Source organism: Lynx canadensis, chromosome C2 (assembly GCF_007474595.2).
Source record: "Lynx canadensis isolate LIC74 chromosome C2, mLynCan4.pri.v2, whole genome shotgun sequence".
Lineage (NCBI taxonomy): Eukaryota > Metazoa > Chordata > Mammalia > Carnivora > Felidae > Lynx > Lynx canadensis.
The window spans coordinates 157113974-157134931 of NC_044311.2; the positions used below are offsets into that span (position 1 = coordinate 157113974).

General features: G+C 49.4%; 1 protein-coding gene across 2 annotated transcripts in view; it reads right to left on the reverse strand.

Moving 5' to 3' along the window:
* Positions 1–19463, reverse strand: part of UBE2G2 (ubiquitin conjugating enzyme E2 G2) — a 40114-nt gene extending 20651 nt beyond the window's left edge. Inside the window, exons 1-3 of one of the 2 annotated variants that reach the window (XM_030328693.2) lie at positions 19342–19463; positions 2090–2125; positions 1950–1995 (exon numbers count right to left, since the gene is read on the reverse strand). In XM_030328693.2, coding sequence (XP_030184553.1) covers positions 1950–1995; positions 2090–2125; positions 19342–19384 — 125 coding nt within the window. In that variant the 5' untranslated portion in view covers positions 19385–19463. The remainder of the gene's footprint in view (positions 1–1949; positions 1996–2089; positions 2126–19341) is intronic. The other variant, XM_030328694.1, reaches the window with a different exon arrangement.
* Between the last annotated feature and the right edge of the window lie 1495 nt (positions 19464–20958).

Here is a 20958-nt window from a genome sequence, read left to right on the forward strand (position 1 = left end):
GTTTGACACAATCCTACTTGCTTACTTTTTGCTTTTGCTGCCTTTGCATCTAACTGCTAACATGGGTTTTCAAAATATTCGTTTTACAGTGTTGATCTAAAGTTAGTAACGGTTATGCTAACAGGTTTTAACAAACACCTTTTCAGAAACCATTCCGAGGGCCTGACGTGTCCCTTAAAGGGCTTCTAAAGGAGTCTGCTGATGTGCAGAGGCCAGTGTCGTGTAAGACGGGGGGTCCACTGACAGGAACCCGTGCACCTGTGTCCACGTTAGCACAGAGACGACACACATGACACGGTACGTGAAAAATGGCGGTGACAAATCACGTTCTTATGATGTAATCTCCCGTCTCCTTAAAAATCAAAGGACCTACAGCCGACACAGCAGATAATGCCATGTCCCATTAGACGCGGGACGCTGCCGACCAGGAGACGCCCCGTCCCGTTTAGAATTGCTTTAGGGGACAAAAGCTACAACACCCTTTTACGTACCCAGATAGGCTGTAAAGACGTCCCCATGCCAGAAACATTTAAACACAGGAAAAACTGGGTACCACAGGCCCAAGCGATCAGGGTATTACAAATTATCAGGGAATGTTAGGCGTGCTGTATTTCCTCTGGACAATGTTTACTGATGATTTTTAAATATCCTGCTTATCAGAAAAGCCTCCTTTTCTCATCCATTTCCATATCATCTCACCTCCACAGACAACACTTGCCAGCAATGTGGTTCTCGAACACGGGAAGCAGTAAGAACTCGCGTGGCGGACGCAACGGGCACACGCAGACAGAGCGAGGACTTGTGCGGCCACAGCCCCGGTCCCTCCCCTGAGAGCACGTCTCAACCCCCCAGAACCAAGCCTCGGCACGTGCTGGCCACCTGAGAGGTCTCATAGTACCGAAGAGAAACCTGAGAGACTAAGGATAAATCCCAACTTCCTAACTTTTACTTAACCACGTATATTTGAAAATACAGTAAATCTAAGAATGGTCAAAAATGTACATCTGAAGTGGACAGAAGGCAATCGAAGGGCCTGGCTCACAGGGCCCTGGAACACTCTAGAATAGGGGGTCCATTTGCGGCTCTAAGCAACATCACCAGGTGAAAGATCACGAGATCCAGTCAGGATCTTTCTAGAACAGGGCCAGGAGTCGCACTGCTCTCCTTAGAACAAAGCCACGTCTTGGGGTCAGGGACAATGGAAGGCCATGCAACGCACAGGAAGAAAGCAGTAGCAGAGGAGGGGCTGAATGGAGACAGAGCAGGAGGAAGAGGAAAGTGCAGGCGCACAGGGGGCAGGCCGGAGGCTCACCTGCACCCAAGGGATCTTCCCCTCCCCACCCCGGGGGCCTTTCCCCCTTCAAAGCTGCAGGCTTTGGGGCACCTCCGTGGCTCAGCTAAGCATCTGACTTCAGCTCAGGTCATGATCTCACAATTCGTGGGTTCGAGCCCCGCGTCGGGCTCTGTGCTGAAAGCTCGGGCCTGGAGCCTGCTTCGGATTCTGTCTCTGTCTCTGTCTCTCTGCTCCTCCCCAGCTGGTGCTCTGTCTCTCTCTCGCTCTCTCAAAAGATGAATACATGTTTAAAAAAAATAAACCAAAAAAAACCCGTGGGCTCCTAGGGACTTCCCGAAGTCAAAGCCACCGATACCGTTTGAGGCTAACCCAGCACTGCCACTCAACATTCAACACTTATTATTTTAAAACTCTGCAAATATAAAGTACAACAAAACTTTTTTATTGACTCTCAGGAAACATTTTCATTTCTCGGGATATACGTCTCTGCTGTTTTCTACTCAGACCAGCAGATTAAAAAAGAGCTCAATTTAACAGGTGCGTGAAGCCTTTTCTTCGAATGGAGACTTCTGAGCACAGCCCTGCTGCTAGCTGGATTCCGGGCTCTGATGTCCAATAACGTCTTGGAAACTAACAGCACATATAACTAACTTACATGATCAGCGCCTCCCACTCAAAGAAATTCTCTTCGTTCATGGGACCTGCAAAAAACAAAAAAAATTTTCCACAATTAACTTAGAAGGCCACTTTGGCAATTAGAAGTAAATTACAAAGAAGCTAACTTTAGTGCCTTACCCGCCACAATTCCTTCCGGAGGATTCAGCGTCAGTTCTACAAAATGAAAAAGCAAAAGCATTATGAAACAGAATGAGTATCAGGCTGGCATTCTAACCAAACGACAACTGTGGAGTATATACATTAACAGATTAAAACCCCGTTTGTCCAAAGTGAACGCCTATTCCCGTTACGTTTCCAACAACGACTATGTACGCGGCTCTTTACGGCAGCAAAACGTAGAATTTTGGAGCTATAAACCCTTTCATCTGACAAAGGAAGAAACCGAAGGGGTCAATTATCTTTCAAAAATACCCCTGCCGGTTGTTTCGATTCAACTTCACACGTCAAGCACAGCGTCCAGTTTTCCGACCGGATGGTGCTTCCTGGCGCTGTGAGCGGCGGCACGGGCCCTTCTGAGCGTGAGCAACGAGGGACCGACCGGTGCTCGTGAACCAGGACTCGGAGCACGCACGGCACAGCTGTCGGTCCCCGGCGCCACTCTACTCAATCTGTGAGCCCCCGACGTGGCACCCCACGGAGCGTCAGGCCCGAGCACCGAGAACGAAAGTAGGAAGAAGCAAGCAGGCGGCACTTCGGCAACCGCCGAAGACCACTGGCCGCCGAGAGACTGAGGCCCAGCCCCGCCACCGAGAAACGCCGTCCCAAGTCCTGGCCTCCTCGTCCTCTATGTGGAAGGCTCCAGAGTGAACCCAAACCCGCACACAGACGCGGACGAGTGACAAGAGAAGAACGGTCCTGGGCAAGAAGGGTGGCCACCCGGGAGTAGGGAATCGGGCCAGAGATGCACTTCCTGTCGGGCCCAGGCGCCCAAGACATCGCTGATGTGGCAAGAAACAGACAGACAGACAAAACCAAAAACTGGTTCTCTGAAGGGCCATAAAATTGCCAAACGCTTGCCAAATAACTACAAGCCGTAAGGTTCCGAAAAGTGGAAGTAAAACCATCGTTACTCACAGATGCCACGTCACATACGCCCAAAGTCCAAAAGAATCAGAAGATACACTAGAAGAAGTGAGTTTGCCAACACTGCTGACTACGAGGTCCAGACATGTGACTGAATGGGTTTCTGTGTATGAGCAAACTAGAACAATCTTAAAAAGACGTCAACTCTACTAGGAAACACATACAGGTAAGTTTTTAAAAGCCGTGCAGACCTGTAGCATGCGAGAACCGCCACGGCTCTGAAGGCCTTCCCAAGCAGAGACTCGAGCATGGATGAAACCCTCAAAATTACAGTTCTCAATCCTCCTCCAACTGCACCTACAGATTCCGTGCAGCCTCAGCCAACATCCCAACAGGTCTTCTTGCCCAAATGCAAACAAGATAACTCTAAAAGATACACAAACATGCAAACAACTGAGAACAGCCCAGACTTCTTGAAAAAGAGTTAAGTTGAGGGGCGCCTGGGTGGCTCAGTCAGTTGAGCGTCCGACTTCGGCTCAGGTCATGATCTCAGAGTCCGTGGGTTCGAGCCCCGCGTCAGGCTCTGTGCTGACAGCTCAGAGCCTGGAGCCTTATCGGATTCAGTGTCTCCCTCTCTCTCTGCCCCTCCCCCACTCCCGTTCTGTCTCTCTCTCTCTCTCTCAAAAATAAACATTAAAAAAAATATTTTAAGTAGCACATTTAATTGTGTGCAAATTTTATCTCAATAAAGCTGACTCCCCCCAAAATTAGTTTCAGTTGTTTTATGAAATATAAAACAATAAATAATTTAGACCAACTACAGAGGTAAAGCCAAAGAGCACCAACCATCAAAGGAAAAGATGGGTGAAATTAAGAACGCTGAAACTAAGAGCCTCTGCTATCAAGAGACCTTTAAAATTTTTTTTTTATGTTTATTTATTTTTGAGACAGAGAGAGACAGAGCATGAACGGGGGAGGGGCAGAGAGAGAGGGAGACACAGGATCGGAAGCAGGATCCAGGCTCGGAGCCATCAGCCCAGAGCCCAACGTGGGGCTCGAACTCACGAACCGTGAGATCGTGACCTGAGCCGAAGTCGGACGCTCAACCGACTGAGCCACCCAGGCGCCCCAAGAGACCTTTAAGAGAACGAAAAGGGAAGCCCCAGAGAGGACGGTATTTGCTACAGACATAACCAGCAAAGAGCTAGTATCGAAACTTCTCAGAATCAATAAAAATACATAAACCACCCAAAAGAAAATCAAGCACAAGACTTGAAGACACGTCACAAAATGAAGGAACATGTCACAAGGTGCTCAACTCATTAACTGTGGGGAAACTAAGGCCACAACGGGATGACAGTGCCCCCAGCGGAGCAGCCCAGGAGCCCGAGCGTCCAGATGGGACAGAAGGCCGCCTCCCCCCAGCCGAGGAGCCACAGACACACCCTGCGGGCACGAATGTAAACTGGGACCACCAGGTGGGAAAGGAGGCCGCCGGGAGTCGCCGGGAGCCCGCGACCCCCTCCGGAGGACAAGCACACAGAAACGCGCGCACGTGTGCACCGGGAGTTAACCTGCCACCTGACCACAAGTGCTGCAGACCCAGGTACCAACCACCTGGCCGCATGCGCAGCAGCCTCTAGCCCCCTGCCACCGCCCTATGGATCAGTCTCCACAGGAAGACGGGGACGAAATGTCACTGGACGGAAGTAAGGGTCTGACGCTGTAACAGCTCACACTCTCCCTAAAGAGACAGAGACCACACTTCCCCCCGTGGGTAACAGCTTAAGCGAGAGAGGCCGAGAGAAGGGCCACGGTGAATCTACACCTTGTAAACACAGGACACTCTAACTAAATACTTCACCGGTGTCATCAAAATATTGCTCTAACCGCTGGCCTGGAAGCGTGTCACGTCTGTGTTTTGCCATGTAATCTGATGTCCTGAAAAGTGCCCAGTTACAATTCTAATCGCGGAATCGCTCATCCAAATGGTATTTACTTACATTTGCCCTCTGGTCCTGTCTGAAGCTTTGAGGGGCTGCACGAAGCCCCGGGGCAGTGGTGTCCACACTCCCCTCGGCACCCACGCGGCTGCCAGGCCCCACTCCTCCGGCCAGCGCAGACGCAGTGGTGAAGGAGAGACAAGGCCCCTCCTTCCACGGGCTTCCCTTCCGTTCCAGTGAAGGAAGACAGCCAGTAGGTGAGGAAACACACATGAAAAGACGTACTGAAGAATGTAGTGAGGGAGGTGGTAAAGTGATACAAAGACACACGCCCACCTGAGGCAAGAAAGGCCTCAGGGTGAAGGTGATGCCGGAGGGGGGCTCCTTTCTTTCCTACTGAGACAGAATTGACTTACACTGTCATATTAGTCCCAGGTGTGCAACACAGGGAGCCGATATTCGTATATATTCTGCAATGAGCAAAGTCCGGCAAGTTAACAGCCATCCACACACAATCACAAATTTCTCTTTTGATGAGACCTTTTAACATCTAGCCCCTTAGCGACTTTCAAATACACAACACGGCACTGTTAACTCTCATCGCCAGGCCGTACGTGACATCCCCTGGACTTAGTTTATAACTGGAAGTCTGTATTCTGACCCCTTCACCCATGTCGTCCACCTGCTAACCCCCCATGGCTACACCAACCTGTACTCTCCTTCTGTGAGTTGTTTTTAAGATTCCACACATGCGTGAGATCATTTGGTATCGGTCTTTCTCTGTCTTATCCCACTTAGCGTAATGCTCCCAAGGTCCATCCATGTTGTCACAAATGACAAGATTTCATTTTTATGGCTGAGAAATATTCCATTGTGTCTTTGCTGTATATTTACAGCAGCATCACTCGTAACAGCCAAAAAAAAAAAAAATGAAAACACCCAAATATCTAGCAATAGAAGAGGTCAAGAAACTGTGGTGAATTCATACAGTGGAACAAAAGTAAAAATAAATGACACACAGCCACACGCGACACAGTCATGCAAAAGAAACCAGGCCCGTACCACACACGACACATAATACACTATACATATGCGTACACAGCCAGATATATATATACACAACACAGGGTGCTTGGGTGGCTGAGTCAGTTAAGTGCCCAACTCCTGGTTTCAGCTCAGGTCATGATCTCACAGCTCTTGAGATCAAGCCCTGCAGCGGGCTCTGTGCTGACAGCATGGAGCCTGCTTAAAGTTCTCTCTCTCTCTCTCTCTCTCTCTCTCTCTCTCTGCTCCTCCCCTGCTCTCACACTGTCAACAATAAATAAATAAATTTTTAAAAAGAAAAAAAAGAGAATAGACAACATGTAACTACATTTATAGATGGATTACATCCATTAAAAAACAGGCACTCTAAACGACAATGTTTAAGAATGCATGCTTCGGTGGAAACACAGAGCAAAGCAGTGACTACCCCATGAAGACAGAGCTGCTCTGGTGGAGTGGGGGCCCCGCACAGTGGGGTTCTGGCGGGCTGGCAGCCTTCCTGCTCATCTGGGTGGTGATGCTCTCTCTGAGAAGCTCACCGAGCTGAACCTGAACCCTAGGCCGGCTGTATTTCAGGCTAATAAACAGTTTTAAGCCATTACTGTGACAGTCCAGGCAGGGAAGGTGACAGCTTGAGTCAGAGTGGCGACTCTGGGGGTCTGTCCCGCAGACAGGGACGAAATGGGTGTGACATGTGAGGACTGGTCCCAGGTCCCCGGCCCAAACAACTAAGCGAACAGCACTATTACCGGGACGGGAGGGGAAGGAGCAGGTCTGAGGGGAAAGCAAGAATTCTCATTTAAACACATTAAGGTGGAGACTAGAAAACAGACCAGCGGAGAGATCTCAGACGAGTCTGAAGCTCAAGGGAGAGTGGACACTAGCAGGAGAAACTTGGGGGCTGTGTGCACAGGGACAGGTGGAGCCGCGGGGACCTGGTGGCAGTTGCTAGAGTTTTCCCAGGGGACACTGGGAAATTCGGGTGCCGCCGTCGGGTGTCCACGGTGACTGGGGAATGCTACTGCCATTTAGGTGGAAGGGGCCATAAAGAAAGTGCACACAAGGACAACTATTTCATTCGAAGCACCAGTAACACCTGCTAAGAAACCCTGAGCAGGAAACAAGAACGGGCACAGGGAGAGCCCCGTCTGTTGCCAGGGGCACCAGAGCCCAGCACGCGGGAGGAAGAGGAAGGGGCAGCGAGGGCCCCAACGCGAGGCCAGTGCCGCGGGACAAACGGCGAGGCAGCCAGCACTGCGAGGAGGCAGGAGTCAAGTGCAACTGAGGTCGAGTGCCGGGAAGGCTGAGCCCCTCGGGCGCAGTAATACACACTCTGACCGTCTCAGTCCCCCTTCGGGCGTCTGCGTGACAGCCGACCGGGAGAGGGAAGCCCAGAACCCAGCTCACCAGGAGCTACACACCCAGTCATCTGAAATCCAGGCCAATCACCTTCGCATAACACCGGACAAATTAAAGCAGAGGAGTGATAAACTGCTGGGGGCGGGGGACTCATCCTCCAGGGATCTGGTGGGGGGGCTCACTCCAAAAAGGGCTGCTTCATTCTTCATCTGTGGACCCACCCCTGGAGCCTCCCTCCCGCGCCCGCCTTCCAGGGCCTTCCGGGGAGGGGCAGCCGGTCGGCTGCAGTCTCAGCCGCATCCTTATTCAACAGCGGCACCTAGTGGTCAGGGAAGTTACAGTAACACGGGGGACGTTTCTGCGACACTCGTTTTATTTCCAAAATACACACCTGCACCGACAGCTTGGTGTCTACTCACAAAAACAGCTTCAAAAAGAAAAACAAAATCCTAGTATCAGAGAAATGTGCAAAAACGATGCCATTGACCCCTTGAGAATATTAATTCGTTAAAAACATATTTTTAATAGTGGCTTGAAAAGTGGCCGCCACAGGCTCTGGACTGACAGTACGGAGCCTGCTTGGGATTCTCTCCCTGTCCCTGTCCCTGTCCCTCTCTCTCTGCCCTTCCCCCACTCGCGCTGTCTCTGTCTCTCTCAAACTAAGTAAATAAACCTAAAAAGAAAACTGGTAAGATACAATCACGTTTTTCTTCCACAATTTTTAAAACAAGGCAAGCCATGGTTTAAGGGAAAATATTTACAAAATATCCAACAAACGACTTGTAGCTACAGTATATGAAGAACTCCTACAACTTAATAAGAAAACAATACACGTGATTAAAAATCAGCAAAAGACCAAGACACTTACGATGGCATATAAACACACAAAACGACACTCAATGTCATCGGTCACAAGGGAGACGCAAATCAAAGCCACAAGAAGAACATGGCGATGCAGTGAGACCCTCGGCGCCCCTCCTCCCACGAACATGGAGTCTACAGCTACAAACGGAACAATCTGCTCCCCAAAACACACTAAGGCTGGCTGGGTCATAACTGCACATCAAGCAAATGAGAAGAAAACCACACTGAAGTGGCCAACAGAAGCTGGGACGCAATCTCATCATGACCCCCGCACAGTATCTCACAACCAGGAGGAAACTCAAAACCCAGAGCTGCTTCTTGAGGGGTAAAGGGTTTGAACAGCAGCACCCCAACTTTTAAGACGAACGCTTGCATAAACGAGCCTCCAAATCATCTAGCTTTGAAATCCTATGGGACTCGCATCCCAAGACCCCCAAGACGGGAGCCATGTGAGAAACCTCCCTTCAAGGGCTTGGGGCGGGGACTGGCCCTCCCCAGGGCCCAGCTCCCAGGCAGCCCGTGGACCACGCCCAGACTCACGGAGGTGCACCTGCTGGCATCTGAGTGGCCACCGGGGCGCAGGCGTCTGATTTTTCACACTCATCAGGAGCCTGGCGGAACACGGTTCTCTGTGGACAGAGACTGGGGGGTCATCTTTGCCTCTCCCTCCGCTGTGCTCCCGGGCACCAGCATCCACCTGAAGGCAGCCTTTACGCGTATCTAGTGCCCTGATTTCCGTGGCTGTCACCTAGGGGACACCTCTTGATCGCTTGGCTCTGGAGGCCAGGGAAACCGGAGCTGCTGGTCCCATGAACCTGTAACAATCAGAGTCACACAGGGAGGAGCTCAAACCGATCTGGTGCCCCAAATTTTGCGACGGCTTCCAGGGGACATCTCTACATCGCCGGGCTCTGGCGGCCACCGGACTCGTGCTGTGGGTCCCACAGGACTCTAACTAACAGAGAAGCAGTTCTTAAACAGCTACCACCCCCGGGGAAAGCAAGAGGCCGGTCTTTCTGTGCAGGAGGGCTATCAGCTGACCATGAGGACTGCAGCCTGCGGGGTGTGCTTCTGATTAGGTGTGCATCTTGGGACCAACCTGATCCCTTCCAGGGACCTCAGCGGGCAGCCACTGTCTTCGTGTTCACCTTCTGCCGAAATCCAGAGTGTGATGTCTCCCAGAAGGGAGTTTTACACACAGCCGGCACCCTGCTTTTTACAGCTGCCACCGGGGGGAGATGTCCCTTGATCGTCTGGTGCTGGTGGCCAGGGGACGTTGCATTCCTGGGTCTGATGGGTCTACCACAGTCGGAGAAACGGTTTTTGGCAGGCTGCCATCCCCAGGGCACTGCACAGAGGGCAGGCTGAGGCACACTCCCCCATCCTTCCGTGAAGGAGGCCTCTCTGCGTGTCCTGGAGCTGAGAGGTAGTCTTCAGGTCTGGCACACATTCCACGGTCCACAGAGCTGCTCTCTACGAAAATACGGCGATGGCACCACCTTGGCACTCTCCCTCTGCCCTGCACCAGCTCACTGGCATCGCCCAGAAAAGAACTTACACACTCATCCGGAGTCCCGATTTTTGTGACAGCCATACTGGGGACACCTGCAGAGTGCCTAGCTCTGGTGACCAGTGGGGCTCATGCTTAAGGCCCCACAGGACTGTACGTATTTGCACACCTTAAAAAGCTGCTGCCGGTGGGCCTGGCTTCCAGTCACCCTGAATCTGCGTGCTGAGACCCTCCGCTCTGGGACAATGACAAGTCTTGGCACACCCTCCACTGCGGGAGGTATCAAAGACACAACAGGTGCTGGGACAGCACGAAGGTTTGAGTGACAACCGAAAGCTGGGACGGGACTGAATGACGAGGTTCATCTCCTACACGAGGCCGCTCCTTCCTGACTGGGAGAGGCGGGTGTTCCCAGTTGGTACAGGGACCAACTCGGAGAGTCCAGCGAAATGGACAAACAGAATATGTTCCCAGGAAAGAACAAGATAAAACCTCAGGAAAAAGCATCTCAGTGAAACGGAGACAGTTTACCGATAAGGAGTTCAAAGTGATGGTCACGAAGACGCTCACCAAACAGGACAAAAACCGATGGACACCAAACCTCAACAAAGAGATGGGAAATATAAGATCGTACCAAAGAGAAATCGCAGAGTGAACAACAGAACAGCTGAACTGAAATACAGACCAGATGAAGCAGAAGAAAGGATCAGCCACTCGAGGTCGGTGGAACTCAGTTAATGAGAGCAGCAAAAATGACAAAAAGCGAAGACAGTTAGGAGCTCATAAGACATCAAGTAGACTAATATTTGGATCATGGGGCTTCCAGAGGAGGAGAGAGAAAGGGTCAGAAATCTCCTTGAAGAAGTAATGGCTGAAAACTTCCCTAATCTGGGGAAGGAAACAGGCATCTATCTAGATCCAAGAAGCCCAGAGAGTTTCAAGGAAGAAGAACCCAGAGAGACCCACACTAAGACACCTTATAATTACCTACCAAAAAGTAAAAGCCAGGAGAGAATCTTTTTTTTTTTTTTTTTTTTTTTTTTCAGGAGAGAATCTTAAAAGCAGCAAGATGAAAGCCACTTGTTATGTACATGCACATTATGCTAAGTCTATCGGCAGACTTTTCGGCAGAAACTTTTCAGGCCAGAGGCAGAGGCGCGATACATTCAAAGCACTGAAAGGAAAATCTCCAACCAAGAATACTCTCCCCGGCAAAGTTACAACTCAGAAGTGAAGGAGAGGTAAAGGGCTCTCCAGAGAAACAAAAGCTAAAGGGGTTCATCACCACTAACCCGGCCTTGTTACAGGGAATTCTTTAAGCTGAAAAGAAAGGGTGTTCACGAGAACACATGTGCAAGAATATATCTCACTGGAAAGGTAAGTATATAGTAAAAGTACTGGGTTAATCACTTACAAAGTTAGCATGAAGGTTAAAAAAAAGCAAGTAGTAAAAATAACTATAAGTACAAAAACTAGTTAAAGGACACACACATTAAAAAAATGTAAAGTGTCAGGGCGCCTGGGTGGCTCAGTCGGTTAAGCGTCTGACCTCGGCTCAGGTCATGATCTCACAGCTCGAGTTTCAGCCCCACATCGGGCTCTGTGCTGACAGCTCAGAGCCTGGAGCCTGTTTCAGATTCTGTGTCTCCCTCTCTCTCTGCCCCTCCCCCGCTCATGCTCTGTCTCTCTCTCTCTGTCAAAAATAAATAAAACATTAAAAAAAATTTTTTTAATGTAAAGTGTGAATCAAATATATCAAATATGGGGTGAAGGGAGAATAACAGTATTGAGCTTTAGAATGGGATCAAACTTATTATCAACTGAAAATAGACTGTACAGAAGTTGTTGTATGTAAGCCACGTGGTAGCCACAAAGCAAAAACCTGTAGCAAATACACAAAAAATAAAGAAAAGGAACATAAGCATACCACCAAAGTCATCAAACCACAAAGAGAAAAGAAGAAAGGAACAGAGAGAAACTACAAAAACAGTCAGAAAACAACAAAAATGGCAACAGGCACGTGCCTGTCAGTAATTACTTTAAGTGTAAATGCACTCAGTTCTCCAATCAAAAGACACAGAGTGCTGAACAGATTAAAATATAGGACCCATCTATATGTTGCCTATAAGAAACTCACTTCAAATTTAAGGACACACACTGAAAGTGAAGGGATTGAAAAAAAGAAAGAAAGAAAAGAAAAAAAGCTGTTCCATGCAAATGGAAACCAAAAGGAATCTGGAGCAGCTATACTTGTATCAGAGAAAATAGACTTCAAACAAAGAGACAAAAGAAAGGCATTACACAATGCTAAAGGAGCCGTTCCAACAGTAAGATACATCTGTAAATATTTACACACCCAACACAGGAGCGCCTAAATATGCAAAGCAAATGTTAACAGACCTGAAGGGAGAAACAGCAACTCAACAGTAGAGGACATTAATATCCCACTTACATACAAAAATATAAGAAAGCACTGGCCTTAAATGACACATTAGACCAGATGAACCAGGACATTCCATACAAAAGCAGAATACACATTCTTCACAAGTGCAAGTGGAATGTTCTCCAAGACAAATCACCTGTTAGGACACAAAATAAGTCTTAACAAATTTAAAAGGACTGAAATCATATAAAGCATCTTTTCTGATAACGGTATGAAACTAGAAATTACTTACATGAAGAAAACTGGAATATTCACAAATACGTGGAGATTAAACAACACGCTACTGAATAACCAATAAGTCAAAGAAGAAATCAAGAGAAATAAAAACATACCTTATGATCCCCCCCCAATAAAGGAAATGTAACGTACCAACAAAATTTATAGATGCAGCAAAAGCAGTTCTAAGAGAGGAGTTCATAGTGATAAATGCCTCTGTCAAGAAGCAAGAAAAATCTCAACTAAACCTTATTTTACAACTCAAGAAACTAGAAAAAAGAAAAAACAAAGCCCAGAGTTAGTAGAAGGAAAGAAATAACAAACATTAGAGCAGAAATAAATGAAACAGACTAAAAAGACAATAGAAACGATCAGTGAAGCTAAGGGCTGTTCTTTGAAAAGATAATTGGTGCTAAACGTTTAGCCAGACTCGCCAAGACAGAGACAAGACAAGAAGGGAAACATCAGAAATGATGGGGTGCCTGGATGGCTCAGTCAGTTACGTGGCCAACTCTTGACACCCGCTCAGGTCTTGATCTCAGGGTCATGAGTTCAAGCCCCGCATTGGGCTCCATGCCTAGCACGGAGCATACTTAAAAAAAAAGGAAAGAAAGAAAGAAATGACAAAAGAGATGTTACAACTGACACCACAGAAACACAAAGGACCATAAGAAACTACTATGGACCATTGTGTGCCAACAAATTGGACAACCTAGAAGAAATGGATAAACAAACACATAACCTACCAAGAGTGAATCATGATGAAATAGAAAATCTGAACTGATTACTAGTAAGGAGATTGAATCAATAATCAGAAACCTCCCAAGAAACAAAAGTCCAAGACCAGATGGCTTCACTGGTGAATTCTACCAAATGTTCAAAACAGAATTAACTAATACCAGTTCTTTTCAAACTCTTCCAAAAAAAAGAGAGAGAAAAGAAAGGAAAGGAAAAGAAGAAAGAAAGAAAACGGGAGGGGAGGAAGGGAACATTTTATGAAACTAGGATCACCACAATACCAAAACCACAAGATTGCCACAAGAAAGTCACAGGCCAATATCCCTGGTAAACACAGATGTGAAAATCCTCAGCAAAATATTAGCAACTGAATTTAACAATATATTAAATGGATCCTACACTATGATCAAGTGGGATTTATTCCAGGAATTCAAGAACAGTTCAGTATCTGCAAATCAATGTAATCCACCACATTAACAAAATGAAGGATAAAAACCATATGATCATCTCAATCGATGCAGAAAGGCATTTGACAAAATTCAATGTCCACGTATGATAAAAACTCTCCACAAAGTAAGTACAGACAGAACATACTTCAACATAATAAAGGCCATAGATGAAAAACCAACAGCCAACACCATACTCGATAGTGAAACACTGAAAGGCTTTCCTCTAAGACCAGGAACAAGACAAGAAAACCCATCCTCACCACTCTTATTCCACATTGTATTTGAAACCCTTGCCTGAGCACTTAGGCAAAAAAAAAAAAAAAGAAATAAAAAGTATCTGAATTGGAAAGAAAAGAAGCAAAACTGTCACTATCTGAGGCCGACAAGATAATATACATTAGAAAACCCTAAAGATGGCATCAGAAAATCGTTAAAATAAATTCAATAAAGTTGAGCGGTACAAAACCAATACGTAAAAATCTGGTGCATCTCTAAAATTTTTTTTTTAACGTTTATTTATTTTTGAGAAGAGAGAGACAGAGCATGAGTGGGGGAGGAGAGAGAAAGAGGGAGACACAGAATCTGAAACGGGTTCCAGGCTCCGAGTTGTCAGCACAGAGCCCAACGCGGGGCTCGAACTCACAGACCGCGAGATCATGACCTGAGCCGAAGTCTGATGCTTAACCGAGTGAGCCACCCAGGTGCCCCAAAATCTGTTGCATTTCTATACACTAATAGTGAACTATCAGAAAGAGAAAGTAAAATTAAAAAAACAAATCCCTTTTATAATTGCATTAAAAAGATAGAACACCTAGGAATATATTTAACCAAGGAGTGTGACTGACCTGTTTGTTGAAAATGACAAGACATTAATGAAAGACTGAAGACACAAACGGAAAGATACTCCATGCTCATGGAACGGAAGAATTAATACTATTAAAATGTCCATGCTACACAAAGCAATATATAGATTCAATACGATCCGTATCAAAATTCCAATGACATTTTTCAAAAAATAGAACACTCCGAAAATTTGCACGGAACCATTAAATACCCAGGGCAGCCAAACGTGAGAAAGAACAAAGCTGGAGAATCAGGCCCATTGATTTCAAACTATAATACAATGCTGCAGTAGTTGAAACAGTGTAGAAATGGCCCAGAAACAGACACATGGATTACAGAAACAAAACAGCCCAGAAATAAACCCACACATATACGGTCAAATCAACTTACAACAAAGCAGCTGATATGCGATGGGGCAAACACAGGTAGGTACGTTGGTTCTTTTTAGACATAATGCTATTGCACATTTAACGGATTACAGTCCAGTGTAAACATACTTTTATATATGTACTGGAAAACCGAAAAAAATCGGTCATATACGATAAGAAAATATATATATATATATCAAAATATATGTATTATACATACCTAAAATATATACACGTTAAAAAAAATAAGCTCGTAGATACAAAGAACAGGCTGATGGTTGCCAGAGGCAAGGCAGTGGGAGGTGGGAGAAAGGAGTGAACTGTGATGGTTTGCTTGTTTTTTAGTGTAAATAAACTTAAGGCAAAAACTGAATTTGAAAAACAAGGACAGAAAATGGCAGAATTAAGATGTTTTAAAATAAAAACTACAATGAGATACCATACCACTCTAGAACAGCTAAATATGTAAAAACCCAGCATACGCAGTGTGGACAGGGGAGGAGAATCAGTGGAACTCCTTAATACACTGCTAGCAGAAATGTCAAGTGGTACAACCAGTCAGAAAAATAGCTTGGCTGCTCCTTTAAAAGTTAAACACAGGGGTGCCTGGGTGGCTCAGTCCGCTGAGCGTCCGACTTCAGTTCAGGTCATGATCTCACAGTCCATGAGTTCGAGCCCTGCATCAGGCTCTGTACTGACGGCTCAGAGCCTGGAGCCTGCCTTGGATTCTGTGTGTGTCTGTCTGTCTGTCTCTCTCTCTCTCTCTCTGCCCCTCCCCCACTCATGTTCTCTCTCTGTCTCAGAAATAAACAAACATTTAAAAAAATTTAAAAAAAAAGTTAAACACAGGGGCGCCCGGGTGGCTCAGTCGGTTAAGCGTCCAGCTCTCAATTTCAGCTCACGTTGTGGTGTCACGGTTCCTGAGATGGAGGGGTCTGTGCTGTAGAGCCTGCTTGAGATCCTCTCTCTCCCTCTCTCTCCCTGCCTCTTCCCTAGTTTGTGCTCTCTCTCTCAAAACAAATACACTTTAAAAAAAAAAAAAAAAAAAAAAGTGAGTCATCAAGGGTGAATCTAAGGTTTGAGCCCAAAAACTTGGAAGAACACGACTGCCACCAACAGAGACACGGGGACTGTGGGAGCAGCAATGGTGCAGGAGGAGCAGGAGGTCAGTTTTACACGAGCAAGTTTGAGGTTCTTATTCAACACTGAACTAGGCTGAATAATGTCCCCCAGAATCTCCAAATGTGACTCTGTTTGGAAATGGGGGCTTTGCAGATGGACTGCAGTTAAAATGGGTCACATGGGATAGGGGTGGGTCCTAAAGCTATGACGGGCACCTCCAGAAGAGGGACGACAGGCAGAGATGTGAGTTCCGCTGCCACGAGCCAAGGAACAGCCAAAACTGCCGGCAACTACCGGAAGCTCCAGGAGGCCAAGAGGGACTCCTCCCTAGAGCTTGCAGAGCGTGGCCCGGCCAACACTGAGTCGGGACGCCAGGCCTCTGGAACAGCGACAGAGCAGACTTCTGTTAGCCACTTAGCCTTCTTAAGGAAACCCCCAGAACCCAATACCTGTCTGTTTTTGAACCTTCTCGGGAAGGCTGGGTGATGGGCGACGACAGAACGTCAAGCAAAGACACCAGTTTAAAATATCTGGTTTCTTGGGGTGCCTGGGTGGCGCAGTCGGTTAAGCGTCCGACTTCAGCCAGGTCACGATCTCGCGGTCCGTGAGTTCGAGCCCCGCGTCAGGCTCTGGGCTGATGGCTCGGAGCCTGGAGCCTGTTTCCGATTCTGTGTCTCCCTCTCTCTCTGCCCCTCCCCTGTTCATGCTCTGTCTCTCTCTGTCCCAAAAATAAATAAACGTTGAAAAAAAAAAAATTTTTAAATATCTGGTTTCTTTTTCTGGTTCTCCTTTTTCCTGGCTGTAAGGAGCTAGGCCAATCGTTTTGCCTCTGTTACTCAACTGCCTACACAATTTGGAAAACCAGGGGCCGTACAGAATCATATCCAAGGTTCCGCCCCCTCGAAATCTCTGCAGGCCTGTGACTATTCCCAAATACGATAAAGTATGCCTGAACCCTATCCCAATCCACTGAAAGCCCATTTCACAGAAAGGTCGTTCCTGTAAAGTCCACCTTTACAATGAATGAGTCACCTTACGATGTGGTAAGACAAACCGGATGCTAATTCACACAAGATGAGAATCACTAAATGGAATTTACGATGTTTCCAAGATACAGCAACCACAGAACCCCCTCAGTAACATACTGTATTCATCTTCTATCGCTGATGGGACAAATCACCACAAACCCAACGGCTTAAAACGACACCCACCGATGGCCTCACGGTTTCCGTGTGTCAGAAGGGGCAGGTGGTTCTACTCTCACAGGGCAGCGGTCAAGGCAGGGCACTGCCCAGATCCGCTCAGGTTGGCGGCAGAATCCAGTTCCCTGCAGCCGTGGGACGGAGGCTCCCGGTCCTCACTGCTGTCGGCCAGCGACGGGTCTCACGTTCTCGGGCCACCCACGCCCCTCTGTTCCTGGCCACTCCAGAGCCAGCCACGGCAGGTGGAGTCCTTCTCGTGCTCTGCACGTCTCAGACGCCCCCTCCTGCCTCTCCTCTCCCGCCTCTTCTGTTCCGGGGCCTCGTGTGGTTAACGGGTTGTACCCCAGTAATCCAGGATGATCTCCCTACCTGCACGACGGCTGTTTAGTAACCTGCGACACCTGCGGCGGGGCCTTCACAGCAGCGCCCAGATTAGCGTCCGACAGGATCACCAGGGGCCGGCGAGCTCAGGAGACCTCCTCAGGGCTCTGCCTTCCCACGGACTCCGAGAAGTCACATCAACACATAAAAATGCATACGATACCCTTCTGTGATACGGCTTTGGAAGTCAAGCGTTATTTGTGTTTTATTACTGCAAAACGACAACATGGTTGAAATAACGGATGAAGTTTCTGCAAGTACAGTAAAGGGAAGAGTAACCTTTGCTACCGCCAGTATCCTTAGGAAATACAAGTTCAACAATGCAGAGACTGGATTGAAGCAGCAGCCTGAACTTAATTCCCCTTGCAGGCTTAACAGATTCCTTCCCTAAAGACACAAGAAAATAACCTTTTCTCGAAGTCTAGAAACAGGGCTAAACAGCCTAAGACAGACACCGAAGCACGGATGGGGAAGGCAGGAATGACAGGTGTTCCCACACATATGACCCCCGGCCAGGTCTCCCGTGAGGACACAGGCAACAGTGCCCCACTCCCACCCAACCCTCCGTTCATACTCTGCCCCCAAGTCTCTCAAAGACACTCCCACTGTAGGGGACACTGGCAGCGAGCAGTGTTTAAACATTTCTTTAATGAGCCCACACGTGAATCACCCTGGTGTGCTCCCGCCGAACACGGACCCTCCGCGTGCAGGGCCACCAACCCGGTTACGGGACTGAGCTCCGTGCATTTTTACCAATTATTTTTATCACAGTCATTATTTTGGTTTACTTCCAACTTTCTTCTAAAGTACTCTCAATGTCACCCTAACAACACCAGCTACCAAAATCAGAGTTATCTATCAAGTATCCTGAAAAGCATTAACCTTCCCAGAGGACCGAAGCGCAGAGGTCAAGGCCTGGGCCGGAGAGCTAACAAGCAGCAGCTGAACCGGGACTGCGGCTGCAGAGACCCTCTCTTACCCACAAGCGGGCGACCACCCTGTCTCCACCAGCAGCTCACGACACCTGCCACACATCCGTTTCACCCATGACCTCTCCTGGCAACTCTCCCAACGGGGCTGTAAAAAGGCAGAACACGGAATGTTCTTCGTCTTTCGTTTCTCCCTTTGCTTTCCCCAAACATCAGAAGCTTTCCCTGGCGAGGAAAGCACCAAGGAGGCTCTCTGGGCACCACCTAGGAAGCGTGACAGGTGGCACTACTCAAAAACTGTTCCGTTATTCAAGAGAAAGCCAAATCTGACCTTTCACCCCAAATGCATCACAATGCGCTTTTTCTCCTTACGCTTTTGGTTTCAGCTTCTCAGTAGGCAATTCCGGTTTTCCCGCAAGGCTGGAATGAGGGAGTCCTCTAAATTACTACAGGAGCCAAAGACAAAAACAAAGGCTGCGTGGAACTGTTTACGCATTTCTAAACTCGTGGAGTAGTGATGCTGACTGTCCTTTTTCAAGCGTTCCCTTTACGAGTTCGTGTATGAAGTCAAGAGCAGGCAGTGGGCGCAGCGGAGGAAGGGGACTGCAGACTGTTAGGGCTCACGGTTTCCCAGGACCAAACTCCCGTCCCCGCGCCTACGCGGGAACAAGCGGGCATGACTCAGTGCTTTCGGCGTCCACGGCTCCCACATCTCCGCCAACTCAGGCCGCCACACACGGCCGTGCGCGCCCTGGGCCTCCCCGAGCAGGGACTCTACCGCCGGGTGGGAGCCCGGGGAAGGGAGGAGGGGGGCGCAGGGCCCGGGGTCGGCAGAGGGGGGGCGCGGGCTCGAGGGACGCGCGGGACCCGGGGCGGACGGACGGGGGGAGGGGAGGAGCGGGTCCCCAGACTGGAGGCGCGGCCCCCGCACTCACGTTTGTACTCGGCCATCAGCCTCTTGAGCGCCGTCCCCGCCATCGTCCCGGCAACAGCTGTGCTGCGCGACCTCCCCTCCCAAGCGCCGGCCTCTCCCGCCCACCGCAGGGCTGCTTCCGGGTCGACGCCGGGACCCGGAAACCCTTCCGGGACGCGGCGTGCGCGTGCGCGGTGGCGCCGCCGCCACGGGGAGCGGCGCAGGCGCGGCGGCCGGGACGGCCTGATCGCAGGGTTCCGAGGTTCCTACCCAACGCCAGGGCCTCGGCCCCTCTGTGGGTTAACGTCGCTCCCGGCGATCCAGATTCCTGGAGGGCCTGGGTCTTCCGGGAGATCCCGGAGCCGCGGGCGCCCAGAGCGGGTTACATCCTACCGGTGGTGCCCCAGGAAGGTCTGATTAAAGGATCGGGACCAGGGATGGAGACGGAGAACTGGAATGAGGGAGGGGTAGACGGAGGACGGCGGCCTGGGGGACTTGACGAGGGACAGCACGGGGACGGGACGTTCATGAAGACGGAGGGTGGCGCCTGGGGGACTTGACGGGGACAGGACGTCCATGGAGACGGAGGACGGCAGCCTGGGGGACGTGGCGGGGGACAGCACGGGGACAGGACGTCCATGAAGATGGAGGGTGGAGCCTAGGGGACGTGGCCGGGGACAGGACGTCCATGAAGACGGAAGGTGGCGCCTGGGGGACTTGACGGGGACAGGACGTCCATGGAGACGGAGGACGGCAGCCTGGGGGACGTGGCGGGGGACAGCACGGGGACAGGACGTCCATGAAGATGGAGGGTGGAGCCTGGGGGACGTGGCCGGGGACAGCACGGGGACAGGACGTCCATGGAGACGGAGGGTGGCGCCTGGGGGACAGGACAGGGACAAAGTATGGAGACGGAGGGTGGCAGCCTCCATCCTGCCTCCATCACTCAGTGGGAACCGAGGGCAGGTAGACTGCTGCCTGAGCAGATTTCATTCCAGGTGTATATTCTTTAAAGAGACCACGAGAACGGGGATAAAAATTGAAGATCCTACCCATCCGTTAAAATACACATTGTGGGGGGCGCCGGGGTGGCTCAGTTGGTTAAGAGTGGGACTCGAGTTCGGCTCAGATCACGATCTCATGGTTCATGAGTTCAAACTCCACCTCGGCATCCAGAATCTGCCCTGATAGCGCAGATCCTGCTTAGGATACTCTGCTCCTCCCCTGCTCGCACTCTCCCTCTCTCTCAAAATAAACTTAAAAAAAAAATACATCTGTGGCACAGGGCCATTGCAGAGTGACTTTCAGGCCCAATGCAGTGAAAGCAAGAGGATCCATGAAGAAGGCATTTGATGCCCCCGACTTCCTTCAGACAGGCCTTAGGTTGGAAGACGACTGGTGCCAGGGTGGTTTTCTTCTGCATCAGCGTGGCCCCACAGGAACCCCTCCGCGAAGAGGGGAGCCCCAGGAAGGCCAGAGAGGGAAAAGTAGCAACTCCTGCCCTGCCCACCTGCCCACATGCCAACCAGCGTGGCCCTGAGGCAGCGGCGCCCTAGCTGGGATAGGCTAGGAGTGGCTTTCTCCAACCACCCCTTCCAGCTCCTTGCTTCTCAGGCTTCTGCACGATTGTGTAACGTGG